This window comes from Cuculus canorus, chromosome 3, assembly GCF_017976375.1.
Source record: "Cuculus canorus isolate bCucCan1 chromosome 3, bCucCan1.pri, whole genome shotgun sequence".
NCBI classification, from domain to species: Eukaryota; Metazoa; Chordata; class Aves; order Cuculiformes; family Cuculidae; genus Cuculus; species Cuculus canorus.
Window position 1 is genome coordinate 99,299,492 of NC_071403.1, and position 21,776 is coordinate 99,321,267.

The 21,776-nt window shown below is 36.7% G+C and overlaps 1 protein-coding gene across 1 annotated transcript in view; it reads right to left on the reverse strand.

Annotated features, from left to right (window-relative positions):
* THADA (THADA armadillo repeat containing) overlaps positions 1 to 21,776 on the reverse strand; it is a 162,944-nt gene that overhangs the window by 138,570 nt on the left and 2,598 nt on the right. Inside the window, exons 3-21 of the mRNA XM_054062233.1 lie at positions 20,413 to 20,507; positions 19,861 to 19,991; positions 18,995 to 19,143; positions 18,804 to 18,836; positions 17,954 to 18,002; positions 17,151 to 17,341; positions 16,402 to 16,496; positions 15,882 to 16,102; positions 14,147 to 14,838; positions 13,321 to 13,472; positions 13,034 to 13,189; positions 11,765 to 11,887; positions 10,067 to 10,190; positions 7,669 to 7,817; positions 6,582 to 6,792; positions 4,664 to 4,799; positions 4,161 to 4,297; positions 3,625 to 3,783; positions 2,309 to 2,466 (exon numbers count right to left, since the gene is read on the reverse strand). Coding sequence (XP_053918208.1) covers positions 2,309 to 2,466; positions 3,625 to 3,783; positions 4,161 to 4,297; positions 4,664 to 4,799; positions 6,582 to 6,792; positions 7,669 to 7,817; positions 10,067 to 10,190; positions 11,765 to 11,887; positions 13,034 to 13,189; positions 13,321 to 13,472; positions 14,147 to 14,838; positions 15,882 to 16,102; positions 16,402 to 16,496; positions 17,151 to 17,341; positions 17,954 to 18,002; positions 18,804 to 18,836; positions 18,995 to 19,143; positions 19,861 to 19,991; positions 20,413 to 20,507 — 3,161 coding nt within the window. The remainder of the gene's footprint in view (positions 1 to 2,308; positions 2,467 to 3,624; positions 3,784 to 4,160; positions 4,298 to 4,663; positions 4,800 to 6,581; positions 6,793 to 7,668; positions 7,818 to 10,066; positions 10,191 to 11,764; positions 11,888 to 13,033; positions 13,190 to 13,320; positions 13,473 to 14,146; positions 14,839 to 15,881; positions 16,103 to 16,401; positions 16,497 to 17,150; positions 17,342 to 17,953; positions 18,003 to 18,803; positions 18,837 to 18,994; positions 19,144 to 19,860; positions 19,992 to 20,412; positions 20,508 to 21,776) is intronic.

The window sequence follows — 21,776 nt, forward strand, 5'->3', positions numbered from 1 at the left end:
TCAAACACATTATTTTGAGACTCCTCTACACACACATCTCTCTCTATATCAAGGAGCTGAAGATCTTATAGTCAGTGTGCACAGTGGCATTCAAATGCCATGCAAATCCAACCCCTTACTCAAAAGACAAGCAAAGTGCACATTTGATATTGACTCAACTTCTAGTGAGAATAAAAAGAAAAAGCAACAAACAAAAGCTGCTTGTCTGCCAATTTCTCCTACATAGGTACAAACCACAACAGACAGCAACAGCTACAAAGAAGAATCGTGAGTTAGTGCCATGAGCAGCTGGCTAACACCACTGCCTACCAAGTCGCACAGTTTTGTTGTGCCATTTCTTAAGTGGGACCAGCACCAAAATGCACTGTCTTTTCACTTGCATGCTCAAGAAAAAAAGAGGGTAAAGACTATATATATATATCTCTATCTCAGACTATATGTAAATTCAACACTATGATCTTTTGTGTGAATAAATTGTGACAATAACCCAGATCCCATAAGGTACAATTTAACAGTTAATGATCTAAACATGAAGCAAGGTACAGGAGGAGGCAGGCTTTGCAACAAGATGACACAGAATGGCCAAGTGGTGCTACTAGACTTTTCTCAACAATTACTTAGCTCTGACTCAAGGCAATATGATTAAGCTTCCTCTTACATTTCCTCCCTTTCTGTAAATCTCTTAATACTTAAAAAATAAATAAAAGGATGGGCAACTTTAAAAGGAAAGCTCTATATGCATAAGATACCAAAATCCAATTATCTTTTTTCTCAACTACTGAAAAACATTTAACAAAAGTCTGAAGCCCCAGTAGTTCTGATATCAACACTTCCAGCTATCTATGACTAAATTCTCTTTTTCTTTCTTATGTGCAATAGGATAATCCCAGTTAAAACTACTGCAGAGAAAATGACAATACTTTTTCCTATAATATTTAACATTGCGCCAAATTGTACTTCCTTACAAGCCTGAGAATAATTAGGATTTCAAACTGACTTCTCAACAATTAGCATTCTTTAAGTAAGAATGCAGGCATTCTATTTCACAGGAATACATCGGAAGCATTAAAAAAATCTAATGAAGCGTCTATAGGAAAAGGAGATATACTGCTTAATAACATAGCATTTCTGAAAGGGCAGCTACTGATGCCCTTCTAAATAAAGATGGAGATGCTACAGTTAGAGTTGACTCACACTAAAATACCAATTCCTTTTTGACTTGCACCAGATTAAGGAATGCAATGGTGGAAACTTACACCTGTTCTCTCATCTACCCTCCAGATCTCTGCAACTACACAAGCACAGCTGTTAACCAGATGAAAATGTGAAGGCTAGAGACAATGTAAGAATAACGATACCAACGTTATTCTCATGACACCACCACATTAGGCAACATGTGAAATAAAATTTGTGGTACATTATATTATTATTTATTTTACAGTAGAAAGTTCTAACACCTAAGAAAAAAATAAATAAATATTTTCTGCTGGAAAGAAAATGAGATTATAAAGTGGTATGCCTTGCATATTTCATTCTTCCATTTAGAGACTGGTTTTGTTGAAAACATATGGAAATGAAAAGTTCATCAATTAAAAGCAGAAATTTAATAAACAAAATATTCCCCAAATAAATGCCTGTGGTAATCTAATTTCTTGTAAACACTGCACTCAACATTCTACAAGAGACCCAGATGACATATTAACATTTCTAATCCCTTAACTCAAAAAAATTGCAGGAAAAGAGTCATATTACATACAAATTATTCATAATTCCATCTCTTACGTAGGACAAGACTAAGACTAGTCAGCATGTTTGACTTACAGATTTATTGATTATGACACTCGGTTAATGAAGAGATTTAAGCAAATTCCCAACACTCATCATTCAAAATGAAACAAAAGACACTTTGAACATAAGTCAGTTTAGAAGATATTTAACAACTCTATTAATGCCTAATATATACCAATACACTGATACGTAGAGGCAGGTGCATTGGCATCCCTGAATACAGCATATATCTTACAAATAACTCAACACCATCAGAATGAACATTCCTTGCATTTGATAGCCATGTATAAAAAGGTCTTCACTCTTCTGTTACTACTATAGTTATGACTTCTGAACATCACTTTAGCAAAACATAGACTGTTAGCCAAGCATAATAAAACAAAAAAAAAACATGAGAAGAACAAGGCAAAAAAACACAAAACAAACACTTATCCCATACAGAATGCAGATTTAAGAAAAAAGTCTTCTGAAAACTGCCTTCCCTCATTGACAAGTGACGGTTTTGTAAGTACTTTCTTACCTGTTCTACAGTAATCAGCCCATCTGATGGTTCAGATGCAGCATGTGAAGGCAAAAGTTTACAGAGTGTCCCTAAAAGTAAAGATACTTCCTTCATGCTTCTCCAGCAACATACAAGAACCATTTGGGCTGTGACATCACACGTTTCCCTTTCTTTATCTTAAAAAAAACAACAAACAAATGGAACAGTGTAATTCAAACTTCTCAGACAGATTTGAAACTTAAATTTCATTTAGCCTGACTCCTCCAAAACAAAATTAACTGGGAAAAAAAAAAATCTAAACTTGTTAACCCAAAAGATAATTCAGTTTTGCTGATCCTAATTGCTTCCACTCCTGAGCACTCATTGTACTTTATTTTGCTTGGACAAGGCAGAAGTACACCATTTCACAATGAAACTGCTGTTTTATAGAGCAGAGGCCTTTTGGTCACAATTTGTATTCAGCTGTAAGCTGAACTATATAAGCACCTACAACTTTGGAGGTAGGTTCCAACAAACACCATGTCAACTTCCTGAACGTTGTTTTTTAACCCAAGTGCCCCCAAAGGAAGAGGCCTGGCAAAGGCATCACTTTTCTAACACAACATCCCCATCTGGTGGCCACTGTGCCACTTTAACATATTTACAGACTTTAATCCATGAAACAAAACATCTGGCCCGACCAAAACTATTTTAAACACAGGAAAAAACATGTAAGAAAAAAAAAGTTCAACTATTTGAGACTTAAAAGGCCTGCATAAACTATTAAATTTAAATATGTACAGATACTCTATAAATTTACTCTGACATCCACTAAATATGCCAAAGTTTACAATTTCTTTATCACTGTATGGCTGAATTTCATAGCTCCTATTCGTTAAAGCAGACAAGTACTATCTAATGTTTTACCACTGGAATCTATCAAACAGAATCTTCTGCCTATGAAATTCCATGCAACAAGTTTTATTGCATGAACATATTCCCCACTAGTCTTGTGTAAACTGGAGAGGGAAATCACACTAACACCTTTCAACAAAAAACACATTAAAAGCACTGATTGACAGAAAAGGTATTAAAGATTACCTGGCCAGTGCAGTTAAGGCAACAGAGTCTAGGCCAGTATCAAAACAACTTGTTTTCACTCTCTAAGAGAGATTAACCACAACCTTCCAGAAACATGGTGAATCAAGTCTCTAAAACCATGCGCAATAATACCTTCTGACAGGAGAACTGAAACATTATACAGCACAAATAACTTCCAGTTTTGATCACTTGCATAAAATTCCTCCTCTCTAAAGAATATCTTGATTTAATTACTAATACACCATTGGATTTACCTCTCATTTCTGTGCAGATATTTTCCACTGTCCTGTGGTCAGCCAGCTTTTCAGTCTCTACTTTGCAGTGTTCCTTCAAAATTTTTGCTTGCATAAAATAGTCATTCGTGTCCTGTGGTTGTATCTCATGCAGAATCATTTGCAGACGATCTGCACTTTCTACACAAAAATCAAGAATATTTAAGGTAGTTTTGCTTTTCACTTCCAGCTCTCTACATGAATGTAATTAACTTCGTGTATTAAGTACAAAGAAAGCTATTACCGCTAAAAATACAAATATAAAACTATGGTCATAACAAGGATTAAGGAAGAAAGAAAATTGGACTTTGCAATCACTCATTTTGAAACAGATGCAACAACACCTGCAAATCTTTTTTTTCAGTGCAGAAGTCAAGAAAACCTTTATCAGAAATTAAAAGATTATGACATTAAACGAAAGGGAGGGGTGCTAGCTCTAGATCTCAATTGCTAAAGACAAACAGAACTTGAGGAGCTTCAGATTTTAACAGAATGCTTTTGGAGTTTTGTTTGTTTACCTGAATCACTATCCATTGGAATAAGACCCTCTGGTGATGAGCTCTGTACTACTGGTGATACTACAGCAGAGAGTTTGTATGACATCAGAATGAGCCTGGCCACTATTTCCTTCCATTCAGCTACCAATGTCAAGTTACTTTAAAAAAAATCACAGACAAAACCCAACAAAACATGGATTATATTAATATATTATATTCATTTATAAAGTTATATCTATATTTAAAATAAAGAACTGAAATTACAAACAATTCTGCAAAATTATTTATGAAAACTATAAACAGGGTACAGTTTATAAGTTCTAAGACTGAGTTTAGCACGTACAAAGGAAGTATCCAACAGGAAGCTAAACAGTGCAGCAGCTAGTAAGAGTTCTATAAGCCACAGGTACTGGATTTCATTACAAATAACACTGTTTGCTTTTACATTCTCCTGATCAGCTCTTACACTGTGCTTAAATAAGGAGTTACGAGTTAAAAACTATTTAGTAGTATGTTTTACTTACCTCAAAGGCAATTGCTGCAAAGCCCCAGTTATACAATGCACTCTCCCATACATTGGGAATGATGCTGCTGCTTGAAGCAGAGACTTCTTTGCTTGAAATATTTCTTCTTCAACATTCACCAACAAAAGCTTGATAACTAAAATTTTAAAAAGTACAGATTTGCATTATACATCCATACATATACTGAATTTTCTAAGAGACAAATCTGCTTTAAAGCATTACGAATAAAGTCTGTTTACACAACAATTCAATAAAAAACACACAGAAATTTCCTAGTGTACACTTTTCACTCTTTTGCCATCTAAATAAAAGTTACTGTTGGTTTTCAGGTTCCTACACTCCAGCAATATTTTTTATATTCAACCTAGTCTTTTAGACCTCATAATAAAACAGAAAAAGCACAGCCCAAATCATACACTGAGGAACAATCCCACAGCTCAGGATGAAGTAAAAATAAGTTGCCTGCCACATACTGAAAGTCAGACTTCACCCTTAGAGATAGGTTAATGTAACAAACAGTTCAGCAGAATATTGGAGATCAGAAGTTTATGGTTAGATACTTGAAATTTTACATTACTCACTGAAGAACCTGCCCTGTTTTCAAGGGTACATGTGCCTATCTTACATTTACCATGCCACATCTCAATGTCAGAATCAGAATAAATTACAGACCCAAAATACGAACTACAGATAACTAACACCAGGAGATACCCTAAAGCAATGAGACATGAAGTTACCTATGCATTTGCATCATTTATGGCAATGACAACCATGCCTCAAAATCACAGTTTCAATGCATCTGAAGAAAGTATTAATAGGAATCTGTACAGAAGCCAGTAATGGCACAAATAAGTATATAAAATAATTATTATTACAAATAATTAATTCAAATTTTAGTTTTATTGCAAATTACAAAAAGTGGAGGAAGTATGTTTAATGAATTTCCCAAATCTGCCAGATCCAGAGCCTCTCAGCTTTCACCCAACTTTTGACAGGCTGAGAGAGGTCCCCAGGGTTGTTCAGCCTGGAGAAGAGAAGGGTCCAAGGAGACCTTATAGCAGGTCTACCACTTCTAGGGTAGGGGGCCTACAGGAAAGCTGGGGAGGGACTTTGTAAAAGGGCATGTAGTGAGAGGACTAAAGAGAATGGCTATAAATTGGGGAAGGGAAGATTTAGACTAGACATAAGGAGGAATTTTTTCACTACAAGAGTGGTGAGGCACTGGCACATGTTGCCCGGAGAAGTTGTGGATGCCCCATCCCTAGAAGTGTTCAAGGCCAGGTTGGATGGGGCCTTGGGCAGTCTGATCTAGTGGGAGGCGTCCCTGCCCACAGCACAGGGGTTGGAATTAGATGGTCTGTAAGGTCCCTTCCAACTCAAACCATTCTATGATTCCATTATGAAGAGGCACTAAACCAAAGAAAAATATTCCACAGGTAAACAAAGCCTAATTACTGCATAAACGTATGTGCAGGACTGCAAAACACTCAGAAAAATGTTTCAAGTGAACAGAACTCCACGAGGCAAGACTGCAAATATCAAATACTGGAACACTTATGTTGGCCAAGTACAGCTGCCTTTGCTCTGGGTCAGCAAGCTCCTAGAGGAAGCAGAGGTTCCTTTCCTGTACTTTATGCACACAGCTCCACCATGATAACTCAATGTCACTTTTCCCTCTGATAAAATAATAACAAAAGCCATCTTCTAAGAACATCTGATAGGCTTAACATGAACAGGACTAGATTAAGCTCTTACTAAGGCACCTAGCTTATTAACAGCAAAACAAAATATGCTTAAAAATTCTACTACAAATAAGCATCTCTTACACATTTTGCCTTCTATCAAGAGTCTTATGGAAAAGCAATGAAGTTTCAAACAAATACCAAAAGCGTGGCACTTCATCTCCCAAAAAGCTTACCTGCTAAAGTGTTCTTCTCCACTATACTTACTAATTTGTTTTCATGCATTTGGGGGTTCTGCTCAACCCATTTTCCTAAACAAATATCCTGTAGTCCCTTATGATGTACTAAAAAGTTCAATATATATGAAGCAGTGACACAATCATAAGGCTTGGTACTTGTGCTAAGATCCATTGCTGCTTGGAATAGTAGACCTAGATATTCAGAATCCTGAAAAACAGTCCAATATTGCACATTTTATTGAGCTTCCACATTGATTTAACTAAGCTACTCATCACCCTGGAATCTACAAACCTGCTTTTCAAGAAGTTTGCTGGTAAATATTTTTAAGCAACACTTAATTTGTACACTGATCTCCTTACAGTCAGAACACACATGTATGCATTTAGCAATGAAACAATTACATAGATGCTGAGAATGGGGACAGTCATTTACAGAGCAATATTCAAACACGATGCACTTCATAGGAAGATGAGTTTTCTAGTTTTGGTTCATCTGTTTGTTTTGGTGGTTGACAGGGTTGTTTGTTTTTCTGAAATGCTGTGTTATATCTGCTAACAGACATCACAGAGAAACAGGTTATCAGGAAGCAGTATTTGTTCACCAATCCTTATGACTTTTTAAAGTTACTTCTTACGAAGTGATAAACAGAACAATCTGTTTATTGAGTATTGAGTCAAAAGGCAAAATTTGGGAGAAATCAAAAAGATAATCAGATATGAAATCTGAGACCATTCAGAAAGAAAAATAAATACACAGCTAAATTCATTACAATAAGGAGTAACCAAGTCAAAATGCTTCCATCAGTTACAAAGAGAAGTCACGGCTAAGCAAGCAGTTTGCTTTAACTACTTATCTGATAGTTCATAGTCATACCCAATGAACTCCCCAAAAGCCTTCACCCATTAGTGAAACAAGGCTCCTTAGGAAAAGGCAGAAGTTGCGTAAAAATGTACAGAAGACGCTAGCAATGAACACTGGCAATTTGGACTGACTTCTGATTTTCAGGAACTATGCCTTGTACCTAACCGATTACCTGGTATAATATAGAACAGGTATAATAAGAAACTATTTTAAATTACATACCTGTAAATTAAATGCAACATCGTGTAGTTTCATCAAAAGCCCAAATGCCAGAACTTTTACTTCCTCAAAAGTACTTGCAAGACACTGTATCAAAGTTCTAACACGAGCAGAATCAATCTCCTGATCCAACTGAAAAACTTGTGCCTGGCCTGTTAAAAGAAATCAATGCCTTATATAGTTTTCTTTAATTCTTTCAAGAATAAGCACTGTATTCACATTTTGCTTAGCTATATTAAACGAAGCATTAAAATAAAATTTTAGCTAAAGCATTACTTTAATATTACTTACTCCTCTTAATAGGTATAATATATATATATATAGGTATAATATATATATATATTAATAGGTATAATATATTAATAGGTATATATATATTAATAGGTATTTTATATATATATATATATATAAAAAATATATATATCCCAAAATGCCATGTTTATTGTTGGAAGAAAAAAAGGTTACCATATCAAAAAAATTACACTCAGTAATACAGGAAGCAACTTATTGCCAAAAACAGAATCTCATTTTTTCACATTAAATTCAGCATTGAAAATAACCATTATTTTAGCCCTGCTTAAAAACTCTTCTCCTGGAAGTACATAATATTAGAAAACAATTCTTCCCAGAAAAGGTTTAAAACTTCGGCATGTTTTGGAGCTTGGATTTAAGGGTTCTTTTTGTCATAGGAATAATTCCATAAAATGAAAGCCATTACAATTTTCCGCTTTTAGTTTAGACTTAAGCAATTGGCATTAATGCTGTAAAGAAGCCAGAAACTTCAAGATGTAAACAAGCGCACCACAGAACACAACAGCAGCTAAATCTCCTTTACAGAAGTAAGGCTTCAGAAATCCTAAAGCTGCTACTATAAACAACTATATTGAAAAAATAAAAGGCAGCAACCACCACAAACTCATAATATTAAAATTAATGCCTGGGAAGATCATTAAACAGATCCTCCTAGAAGCTATGATAAAGCACATGGAGGATGGGGAGGTGAATAACAGCGGCCAGCATGGCTTCACCAGTGGCAAGTCCTGCCTTACCAACCTAGTGGCTTTCTATGACAGAGTAACCACAGCAGTGGACATGGGAAAACCAATGGATGTGATCTATCCGGATTTCTGTAAAACCTTTGACACGGTCCCCCACAACATCCTTCTCTCTAAATTGGAGAGATATAGATATGATGGGTGGACTGTTTGGTGGATAAAAAACTAGTCAAACGGTCTTATTCAGAAGGTAGTGGTCAATGGCTCAGTGTCCAGATGGAGATCTGCGACAAGCAGTGTCCCTCAGGGGTCTGTAGTGGGACCACTGCTGTTGGTCCACCTTCCAGTACCTGAAGGGGCTAAAGAAAGCTGGAGAGGGACTTTTTACAAAGGCTTGTAGTGATCAGATTAGGGGCAACAGCTATAAATTGGAGAGGGAAAGATTTAGACTAGAAATTAAGAAGACATTCTTTACTATGAGGGTGGTGAGGCACTGGCACAGGTTGCCCAGGGAAGCTGTGGCTGCTCCATCCCTGGAGGTGTTCAAGGCCAGGCTGGATGGGGCCCTGGGCAGCCTGGTCTGGTGGAAGTTGTCCCTGCTCATCGCAGGGTGGGTGGAATTAGATGATCTTTAAGGACTCTTCCAACTCAAACCATTCTATGATTCTATAATGTGTTCATCATTTATATGGGGTTTTGAGAAAAGATCTACTAAGGAGACATATTCTTTTTCCTCTTAAAATCAACTTAATCTTGCATGTCTCATTTATTTAAAAAAAAGCTACAGTTTAAGACTAAAACCACACTTACATTGGCCATATATCCCAGAGACAACATGCAAGACCATCACTACTTAAGACTCTAACTAGTACTTCTTCATTTGGGATTGTCATAACATTGTGAAGAAAACTGAAATCAACAGCTGTACAACATCATAAGCTGTCCAATTAAATTGCTCCTTATTTAGTATAGTACCATGACGATATGCAGGACTTTTCAATCAAGAGTTTTACGGTCTCAACATTTTAAATTATATATTATAAAGATGTTAGAACTTTAAAAGGGAGTAAAAGTATCAAATATATTAAATTATGTCCAAAAATTTCCAAGTTTTCCTCACATTAAAAAAATTCCTTGAAAAAATTTGCTAAAAAAGAGGCTATGCAAGAAAATCCCTATCTACGGAAGATAATAGGATATATATTTGCATTTACTTCAATATACCATTTTCCAATAGAACTTACTATCCTTCCTTCATATGAAATGAAAGCAACACAAGATATGCCACAGAAAGTAAGGACTAAGAAAACAGGTTTACTCTGACAGAGATTGACTAGCTGGCATAAAACAATCTTCTTCAATACCTCCCATTCCTACAACTAGAGCCTATAAATTATGCTTCTCACCTTTTGGAATAGAAAATATTTCTGCTACTGATCCTAAAATAGTTAGTGCAGAAAATCTGGTTGGGTGGGATGAACCAGGAAAGAGCATCTCAAAAAGTCTGTCACACATAGATGACATGAAACCCTGAAAAACATAAGAAAATTTTAAGACAGCTTACTTGCTGCTCTATAAACAACAGTAAGTAATTGAATGCAGGACATTCTGCTTTACATGTTACCCCAAAAATTACGATCTTACAGTTAATTTTGGAAGAATGGGAGGTCTACCTTCGTAGTACTGAAAAATTTTTTGGTTTTTAGAGTAGAGTAAAGGCGGGACAATTGTTTGATTTTAAAAAAAAGCCAAAGTTTCCCTTCCCCGCTGTCACAAAAAGACAACCATTGCATCAAAATCTTGAAAATTAATTGAACAAGAAAAGCAGAACTCAAGACAAGAAATAGTTTAACACAAAGAAACTGGTTACATGAGCCTTCTTCAAGTAGGAAAAAAGGACAAATAGAATATAAATCTTCAAACTTATGTCTTAATACTGAAGCTCTGTCATTTGTTCTCTCACTGATCATTCTGGAGAGCTAGCAAAAGCCTGAAGCTCAACAGATCCCTATTTCAAAGTTCAAGTAGCGCACATCATTTAAACCTGGCTATTAAACTGCCAGCAGCTGACAGGACATTTCCCTGAAAATGTTAGTTTAGATCAGGGGTACATGTCCAGCCTTTCCCCATTTATTGCTGTTTCAGTTCACATTACAGAGCATTCCCTCAGAAAATAATCTTGTCGTAGAATCATAGAATCACTAGGTGGGAAAAGATCTCTGAGATCATCAAGCCAACCGTAGCTGTCCCCTACTAAATCATATCCCTAAGCATTTCATCTTTTATATCCCTAAGCATCCCTCTTTTAAATACCTCCAGGGATGGTGACTCAAACACCTCCCTGGGCAGCCTCTACCAGTGCCCAATAACCATTTTGGTGAAGAAATTTTTCCTAATGTCCAATCTGAACCTCCCCGGCAGAGTTTCAGGCCATTCCTTCTCATCTTCTCACCTATCACCTGGGTGAACAGACCAACATCCACTTCGCTACAACCTCCTTTAAGGTAGTTGCAGACAGTGATAAGGTCTTTCCTCAGCCTCCTCTTCTCCAGGCTAAACAACCCCAGCTCCCTCAACCACTCCTCATGAGATGTATTCCAGCCCTTTCACCAGCTTCATTGCCCTTCTCTGGACATGCTCCAGGATCTCAATGTCTTTCTTGTAGTAAGGGGCCCAAAACTGAATACTGGATTCGAGGTGTGGCCTCGCCAGTGCTGAGTACAGGGGCAAAATCACTTCCCTGGTCCTAGTGGCCACGCTGTTTCTGATACAAGCCAAGATGCTTATTGGCCTTTTGGACCACCTGGGCACACCACTGGCTCTTCATTGCTTTTGATAAAATTAACCTTAAAGATATCCTCCAAATACTAATGGGCACACAGTTCATTAAACAACAGCACGTTTAGTCAAAACTAACTTGCATAAGTGCATACAGAGCGGACAAGTTCCTCACCACTCTTTTGCCTTATAGGTTTCTTCCTTCTGCACCACACTACTTCACAGACACAGTCTAACTTACCCAGAAGTATTCTGAAGAACAACAAACTATCTTTCAGAAATGTCGTCCCACTTCTTACATCTGTATCTCTAGCAGTCTAACTTACTTTATATTGCTGCAAAATTCCCAAGGGATGTCTTTCAGTTGAGTTTTCAAGCAACTCTTGCTTGGTTTTATTTTGCTCCAATTTATGAAGCACCTGGGAACTTTCTTGTATCCTACAAAATAACTGTTAAAACAAAAGCAAAATATAGATAAGGCAAGAATCATTGACAGTTAAATAAGGGAAAGGGGGTTTTCAGGCTCTTTTCCAGATGATATAGCTTGTAATTTTTAAAAAGCCTGCATACAAAATAAGCCAGACCAGATCCTTCTCTCTCCACTCCAAAACCAATTTTTTTGCTCCCCACTTCCTATGACCAACCTTTTCCCCTTCCCTCTGTACCTCCAACACCTTCTTCCATCTTCTTCCTTAAATTTACACCCAGTCTTCTCCTCCCACCTCCCGATTTTTATAGAGGAACATATGTTCCACTGAAAAAAGCTCAAATTAATGCATATAATTTTTATAGCTTCAGCGTCCCTTACAGGGTTTGACTCACCTCATGAGTGCTTGCCCCAGATCTTTTACTACCTACTAGTACTATTTCCTCTCTTATTGCACTCCCTCCAGCACTGTTTTTCCATCTCCTATTCCTTAGCCTGCACCAGGCAAGAATGGAAAGAGATGGACTTCTCTTGTTTCTGCCAAATCTATTCCCTCACTTTTCCCTCGTCTCAAATTAATTATTTTCTCCTTCCACAGTGCTTTCTTTTGCCATTAACATCTTCCAAAACATTCTTTGTATACACAGTTTCCTCACTTTATCCATATCCTTCTACAGTGACCTAAATGGCAACTTCTCCAGTGTTGACACACTTGATCCCTGCAGACTATAACAGCACAGCCACATGTCATGCTGTTCCCTTAATATTCCTCTACCCTGTCTTCCAAGTCAAGTTGCTGGAGCTTATCAAGTGACTGTGAATTTGCCTGCAGTCTGGTGAGTCTGCGCAAGCACACTCTTAGTCCACAACAAAGACAACACAAAATTCACTGCTTACTCTACAGCACATTGATTTGCTATTGGTAAAGCATGCACATGCTTACAGGTTAAGTAACACTCACTGCCATTCATTATCAAGTAACTGGGCCTATCACTCAATTTTTTGTTTAAGCCATCCTTGTCTGCCATGACTTATCATTCAGTTGGGTAATACATACACCACAGTCCTGGTCATCCCGAGCAGGTTCATAACATACTCAGTAGAATTTTTCTTTTTAGAATGCTGTATCACTAACATAATAGGCACACTAGACATTGTTTTAAATTACCTTTCTCAGCAAAGAACATATCTGTTGCCTTACTGAAGGAGACTGGCTGTTCAAGTTGTACATCATAAAAAACTGAATTAGTTGCATTTCTTCCATAGACACAAATTCCGTGCTACGATGGGTTTCACAAAGTAAACCTAAAGCATCAATGCAAACCTGAAAGATAACCACAAAATTGTCATAGGCACCTATGATGATACATTTATTTTAAAACAATGCTCACACAGTATTTAGGATCAAAGCAATTCCTCTGATTTAAAGACACAAAACCCCTGTTTTCTCTTTACCTGATTGTGCTGATGAACCAGACCCTGTTTTATACATTCAGTGGATACAAGACCATTGCTCAGGACACTTGAAAGTTCCAGGTGACCATGAGCCCTAGCTGTTCTCAGGCACGCCATTAATGCTCCAAGAGCTCCTCTAGTACTGCGCGAGCCTAAAAAAATGAAAACCAGTGATAATTTTTGATTAACACAATGTACTGATTACAATGCTTGTCAGAAACTCCCAATACGTCCAACACATTACTGTTACTCCCCTTTATTTTTTACCCCAGAAACCCCAAAAGACTGTGTCTGTCATAGACTGAACTAGCTCTAAACCACCTGGTTCCCAAAAAGCTTTGTCTAGAACATATGAAAAAAAGGACTGTGTGAGGACTCACAAGCCCTTATTTTAGAATTACACTAAATTGTGTCAAAAACTACAACGGAATCATAAATCTCCTACCCACATATTTCAAAAAAAAACCACCAATCTGTACAGCCATCTTATGGGACACAAGAAACAACAGCAAAACAGAAAAATAATAGAAAAAATATTGGTATGTAACAACATCTAGCCTGCAAAAAGAACAGTAAGGAACCCACAATTAGAATACTAATTCTTTTGCTCATGCCATTTATGATTATGAATTCCACCTTGAAATACTAACAACAGTAGTAACCATCATTAATTTTCTCCCAAGTTAATTCTAATAATCATAGAATCATAGAATAGTTAGGGTTGGGAGGGACGTTAAAGATCATCTAGTTCCAATAGATCAGAAATCATCTGTTTGTTTTTTTAAAAAAGCAATCATAATTACAAACACAGAATTTCTTTTCTTACCTAGATTAGCATCTGCAGAAGCTTGAAGAATTCTAATCATGTAACTCAGACTTTCAGGACTACATTTGAGCAATTTTGGCAAATAGTAATCAATTATGTAAGTCGTTTGGTCATGGTTCCCTTCACACAGTGTAACTAGAAGTGGAGAAACCCAAACGTCGTGCCACTCATCAATCCAGGTGCTTCCTTGAAAACTCAGTGTAAAATGGGCTTTGTGATTCGTAAACATGGTTTCCAAAAGATCACTAGCATAGGGTGCAAGAGACTGATCATTCATTACATCCAAGATTTGTACAGGAATTGTTCTATCCAACTGTAATATATTTTCAGTGCCCACAAGCTCCACAAGAGAGCCAAGAGAAGCGTATTTCCCTTTTACATGCCATTCCAAGCTTAGTAAACGCTTTATCAGCCTTGCAAAGAATGGGTCTGATTTTTCATTGGATCCAGTAATGGTTGTTTGGTGTATCTGAAGAAGATTCTTGAATATCAATTTAGTTTGGTGTCTAACAGCATCCAGAGGGTGTTCCCAGTGTGTATAAACATATTCCAGAAGCTTCCCAATTACATCTGAGTTCCCATTAAGTTTGAATTTTAAATCTGGGGAGCCTGAAAGGAGGGCAGCCAGTGCTGAATTAGTCCAAATAGCAAGGATTCTAGACAAAGACATTGCCACACTGGATTCTTTTAACCTTTTAGGAAGAACAAACAAAAGAAGTACATTATTTGCATTTGTCAATTTTCTCAAGAAATATTTTTCCTATTTCAAAATATTTATTCATCACATTAATTTCTCTCACAATAAAAGGAAACACTAACCATTCCATTAGAACTGAATGAAATACTGAAGAAAAGGGACTATCACAAAAAGGAGGTGACAAGTTGGATGTTGCTAAGTGTATGCTTAGTTACTTGACATACTGTTAACTGTCAGTTCCTCACCACTCTTTTGCCTTATAGGTTTCTTCCTTCTGCACCACAGAAGGAACTGCACCACAGTGTTAACTGTCACAGCTAAAACCTCTAAATATGGGGAAAAGAAACCTGACAAGCCACTGCATTTGCTATTAAAAAAAAATAAATAATATTAGTATGATAATATTTGAGCAGCATTATGTTACTGCACACTTGTGGAAAATATAAAGAAAACTTTTCATTGTCATACAAACCCATAGAAACTGAGGGCTGTATGTGCAAAAACAAAATCACAAAACCAACCAACAAGGCAGGAACAACGGCTGAACTGAACACATGTTTTAATCTCCTATGGAATAGTGCTGGTACTCTATTAGATGTTTGCAATCAGGAAAAAAAAAAATAAAATTTCATTTTACTTCAAATATTCCATTCACTGGAACATTTAGTTTTCGTCTGTACTTTTAAAAGCACAGGAGATGATGTCCTGCAACTAAAGTTCATCTGTCTACATAACAGCTGATTTTGCCACATGTCAACATTAGTTAGTTGGTAAACTAATTAACTTATACTGGAAAAACAAAATGTCATTTTAGCATATAGGAAATAACTGTAACTTACAACTGTTTATGCAATATCAAGATATGATATTTTTCAAACAGAGAGTTATTCTGAATATATTAAAAAGATGACAATCTGTGGCAGAAATTAATATTATTCCACCGAAAACATCAAAAAGATATTCCAGCAGGACCATGTGAGATGTGCAAAAACCCAAACATGAAACAATATAACAATACAAATTAAAACACAGGCTTACTCTGAACTCAAAGACAACAAGACTGATGCAATATCCAATAACAGTTTCTCTCCATTTTCACCCATACTGCCATTCTTCCACTCCAGCATAGCCAGTGCTCCATGGCAAAGAAAGAGAAGGACCGAGTCAGGGAGTTCTTCCGTATACAAAGGCCCACAGTTACTCACAAACCACGCTGGCACACCTGCGTGTTTCACTGACCCAAGAAGCAGGTCACTGACCTGTAATAGCAAAATAACACCCATTACAGTATGTCAGCACAGGAGAAAAGTGATTTTGTGCATAACTGATCTCTTCAGATCTTCTGAGATTTTAACTTGTACATTGTTTTTCTCTAATTCAAAATCCTAGTCTTCTTATTTCATACGGCAAGGAGAGAATAAAGGATTTGCATTCCAGCAAAAGATCGATACAGAGGTTGGCAAGTACTGCTATCTGCAAAGCCTCTGAACAATACTCATAGCGCACTGATTAACAACCCTATGACATTTCACAGTCTTCAGTGAAGAAAGACACTTACCAAACAAGGTAATTCTTCAACTGGCTCATACATAGCTTTAATAAACAGAATAACGGCCAGTCCTGAGGTAGTCTGAACAGTTTGCAGGAGACTTGCTACACAGCAGAGAAAGATACTTTAAGTTAGAGCATAGTAAACATTGTGTACTAGAAATACCTATCAAAGCTGTAAAGATGGTATTGAATTTTCCTAGACTACTTGTAGTTGGATAATGTGTCCACCTGGATAGAAAGCATTAACAAATTTATACTCTAGTGTAACAGAAAACTATTAATACCATTTAACACATAGAAAATATCTATAACTGTCCAGTAAGAAAAGGAAGGCTGTGGCAGAGACTACTGATATTTATACTAAATACTACTGTATAAAAATAACTGTATAAGAAGTAAACACACAGTTATAGTGCACTAATAAATAGTTCTGACAGCACAATTCATACCTATATACAGATTTTTGACAGGCACAGACATCAGGTGAGTCTCTAACATACTTCCTTTAGTTTCTAAATTATTAGTAATAGCATTTACTGGGTTTTTTTGTAGTACAAGTTAGACTGTACACTCCAAAATTACGACCTACAAAGCATAGCTCAACAAAAGACCTTCTACTGCTCCCACTCCTACTAGTCTCAGCAGTTCAGTTTCCATTCAAGGTAAACTGAGTGTTTATATAGTATAGGTTGTGTTTACTACAAAGGCAAAACTGACTCAATAAAAATATTAGGGTTTGAATGTTGCTAAACTTACCATCCATTAGGAAGTTTGTGGAGCTTTTCAGTAAACTACACATACTCTGCCAAACAAAAGATTCATGGTGTTTCCAAAGACTTCCTCGTATATTTTCTTGGAATTTCTGTACAAGTATCATTGAAACTTTAATGGCTATCAGCAGATCGTGCATCAACTGAGTCTGAACAACACGATTTCCATGATTATTTCTGTGGATAAAAGATAGACATCCACATAAAAAGGAAATGAAAACCAACCTTCACCATCCATAGAAAACTACATTCTGCCAACTTCAGACAGAATAAAAACTACTTTATCGTTTGAGCTGACCAGATATGTAACTACAGGAAAACAAGAAACATACTCAAGGGCAGTGTATAATTCTCCTATGCTGAAAATTGTCAGCGTTAAATGACTGCTATGACAGACTAAACAGAATATCAATATTGAATAAAACACTCATTAAAGAGGGAGAGCATTACTCTACCAGAATTTCAGTAAGCGTATCTATTAATTACAGTGTTCAGTCACAATTCAGATAGGAAAAGCACAACTCAAAGACCTCCCTTAAAAGTAGGAGCTCCAACAGTATCAGTGCCTTAAATATTACCGCCTTTTCTCTCTTATTTTATATAATCATATTGACACAAAAGAAAAGAAACTCATCAGCATTTTTACTTAAAATACATATCGTAAAACGACATTCCCATCTTTCATCAATGTACAGCTATCAAAGTGATACTCCAAACTATATACTCCAGGTTATCTTCTAAGAGTGAAATAAAAACAGATATAATACAGTTTATATTGAATTCACTTGCCTGTTTTCTTCCTGTATGTCAAGTAGCGACTTCTGCAGAAACTGAAGTACTAGAGAAGATAAACATAGTATGATTTAGAAGAGAAACTGAACAGAAAAATTCCAGCAAAGCAATTACATATAGACATCATACCCAGACACAACAAGCAGTCATCCATACAGTGGTGTTTCTTCCATTCCATGAACAAATTAAACCTAAAATGCAGCACAGATCCAAAGATGTGGTGCTAAAGTAAAATCTCAAGCTGGTACAAAATGAGATTTTCCAATCCACTTGGCCTAATCCTGTGAGGTATTGAGAGTTCTCGTTACCCAACGAAAAGCTAAAGATGGAGCAGCAATAAAACGTCCACAGGACAGTGCAAGCATTATCTGCATGCTGAGGACACAATATAGTGAGCCTTCCCATATTACTAGCAGATTAGATTTCTGCCAAGTTATTGCTAAACAAAATTCTTGCCACAGCAGGCCTGGGCTTGCTACAGTCAAGACTGGCTGTTAACACCTTAGTGTTACCACATCCAACTTCATCACGAGGTACAAGACAGAATGCTTCACGTAAAGTAGCATCAACTCCCCCAGAACTTTAAGAATCACTCACTGGTAGCTTTTCAGACTTATATCTAGGACTGCTCAACAAGCAAGAATGAGCCCCAGAAATTAAAGATACAAACCAAGGTAAAGCCTTTGACAAAATGTACTAGTGAAGGTACTAGTTATTAAAAATTAACCGTGAGGAAATCAGATCTGAGAGATCTTTAAGCCCACCTCACATTACTTCTTCTCATACTTGCCTCTCCCCAATAATCTACAGTGAAACTATATTTATTTTACTATAATTGTAACTTTACCTTCTTCAAACAGGTTCTTAATACTTGCTCTACCTAGAGGAAAGAAAATACATTTTAACTAGTGAATACTAGCAAATACTATCTATTTTGCATAAATAAAGATATAAACATTACTATTAGGTGCTGCACCAAGATGCAAACCCACGTGGAGCAAGTTAAAACAGAAGACAATACATTCAACGTCATTGTACCTAAGCTGAAGTCCTCCATACAGGAAGCAAGGTTGTCCAATACTCTTCTGTACAAATATATGTCCGTGGTTTTCAGTTCTGCCCTAAGGCAGCAGACAAAGCTTTGTACAGCTAACATCATAAACTCTTCAGGAAGACTGTTTAGTGAACTGCAATAGTAAGAAATAGCACGATCAGTCAAGTCGATGTCAGCTAAAGCTCCAATAACAGACAGATGCTGCTTCCTGCATGAAAACAAACTCTGTTTTAAAATAAACACGTTCCAATTTTTTAGCTAGACAAATAGTGAAAGAGTCGTAAAGCTCTGGCATGCAATCAAATACAAGACAGAAGCCCCAATTCTCTTAGTGGGACAAATGTTTTCAGACACAGATATGAAGACAGATGAGCACTGGATTTTAAAAATGTTGAGGATGCAATAAATTCACTAAAGAAATACAACTAATTTTGCAACAGAAAAATTTCATTACAATAAAAGTAGGCATGAGAATCCACATTTAGTTATGATTCCTCTGAACAGTCTTCTCTTCATTTTGAAAATCTGAGATTTTTTTTAACAGTATTCTAAATTTCCACTCTAATATTGGATGCTAAAATCCAAAGTCCTAATTACATGCTATGTTGTTTTTCAGTAAGAATCAGATCAAAATATTACTTCACCTCAAAGTTATTTATCCAGTGATACATTGTACTATTTATAATTTAGATTTTTAATTAAGTGAGAAGGAAAAACGGTACATATACACACCTTAGTATCACAAATTTTCAGTAGTTAAATGACAGTAATTTTTAGTGCACTACGAATTCTTGACTTTTAGGTAAGGAGGTCATTTAAAAAAATAAAGGCTTATGATTAAATGTTTTACCTTGCTAACACTTTTTTCAAGGGATTCTTCACACCCAGTGAAAAATATGTCTCTCCCAAAATATCCAAACAAGCTTTAACCATGGGATCGCATGCAGAGTTTTGATCCATCTTCTTTACCAATGGCATTATCTATAATAGAGGAAACACATGATCAAAAAAAACTATGAACATACCCTCATCATTAACAGAGGCAGAACTCCCTCTCATTCAAGTATGTGATGTAAAACTGTCCTCTCTTTACCATATCCTGTTGAGTTTCAGGTGTGGCATAATGTCTTGTTGCATAACAAAAACACCTCCAATACCAAAAATACATACATGCAAAACCAGGAAATTTGGTGTAACTTGCCTTTCACCGTTTTCAGTAACTGTAGCCCTTGCTAATTTAAGTACTAGAAGTAGGTTTCTACCTAATGTACATACAGCAGGAACATGTTTTCCAGGAATGTTTAAAACATCATAGATTTTATTTTAGAATTGTACTTTCCATTAATAGTGCACACAACACTGTCAGTTACCAAAAACCACACTAACAATAGTAAAATCTTACTTGTTTAATACACTGGATCTGTTGGATGCCATTGTTCAGCTGTGCACAGTGCAGAAGCAGAGATGCCAGGTTTTGCTCTTCAGCCTTTGAAAACCCTACATTTGGAAGAAGAGTCTCTTTCTAGAAAAGAACTACACTAAGCAGTATTAACAACACATTATTTATACTAAGAAATCACTGCTTAATTCTTAGGGTTTTTTTCCTGTTCCAGTAGACCTAGTGAGGCCACGATCTGTTAAGTTACTTTACAACATCTTAACATCAGGGTTTTTTTCCTAACAAAAAAAAAAAAAATCACTGCAATGTAATAATAGGCCTCCTCTTCAGTACAAAGACTAGTTTTACAAAATCATAGTTTAGTTGAAGTTGAAAGGGACCTCCAGAGGTCATCTGGTCCAAGCCCACTGTTCAAATAGGGACACCTGTAGCAGGCTGCACAGGACTGTGGCCAGGTGGCTTTGGAATCCTTAAAGGATGGAGACTTCCCAACTTTCCTGGGAAATCTGTGCCAGTGCTCAGTCACCCTCACATTAAAAAAAGTTTTTGCCGATATTCAGAGTAACCTCTTGTGTTTCAGTTTGTGCCCACTCTGCTGTCCCATCAGTATTCAACACAGAAAAAAAGCCTGTCTCTGCTCTCTTTACACTCTCCTTTCAGATATTTTTTTTTACACATTGATGAGATCCCCTGAGCCTTCTCTTCACCAGGCTGAGTAGTCCTAGCTCTCTCAGCCTTTCCTCACAGGAGGGAAGTGCCAGGCTCTTCCATCTCCTTAGTGGTCCTTTGCTGGACACTCTCCAGTATGTCCATCTCTCTCTTGTACTAGGGAGCCAGAACTGGATGCAGCGTTCCAGGCCTCACCAGTGCTTACTAGAAGGCAATAAACACCTCATATTAACTTCAGTATACAAATCCTGTATTACTCATTTTTGGTTTTGTTATTTTAAAGTGAAGGTTATTGTAAGTTTATCTCCTCAAACAAACAAACAACTGTAAAACACAAAAGGCCGTTTGAACAGTATCTTTAAATCGAGTTAACTACAGAAAATATAAAAGCTAGGAAAACACATACAAGATGACCTTCAGAGCTCTCTTCCAACCTCAACTGTTACGTTACACTTTGAAATTCAGTGTTATCTCAGATGTTAAGGCTGGTACTTCGGGTAGCATCAAATTACAGGCCTGCGAAAGGGATTACAAGTACCACCTTCAGCCAATGACAAAACTAAGAGAAGAGCTTTCAAACCAAAGAGATGGTGCTCTTTAAGGGTTCCTTTAACTCTGCCAAGGTTAGAAGTCATTGTCAATACAAAATAAAAACAAACCACAAAAGAGCAAACACACCCAAAACCCACAAAACTAAA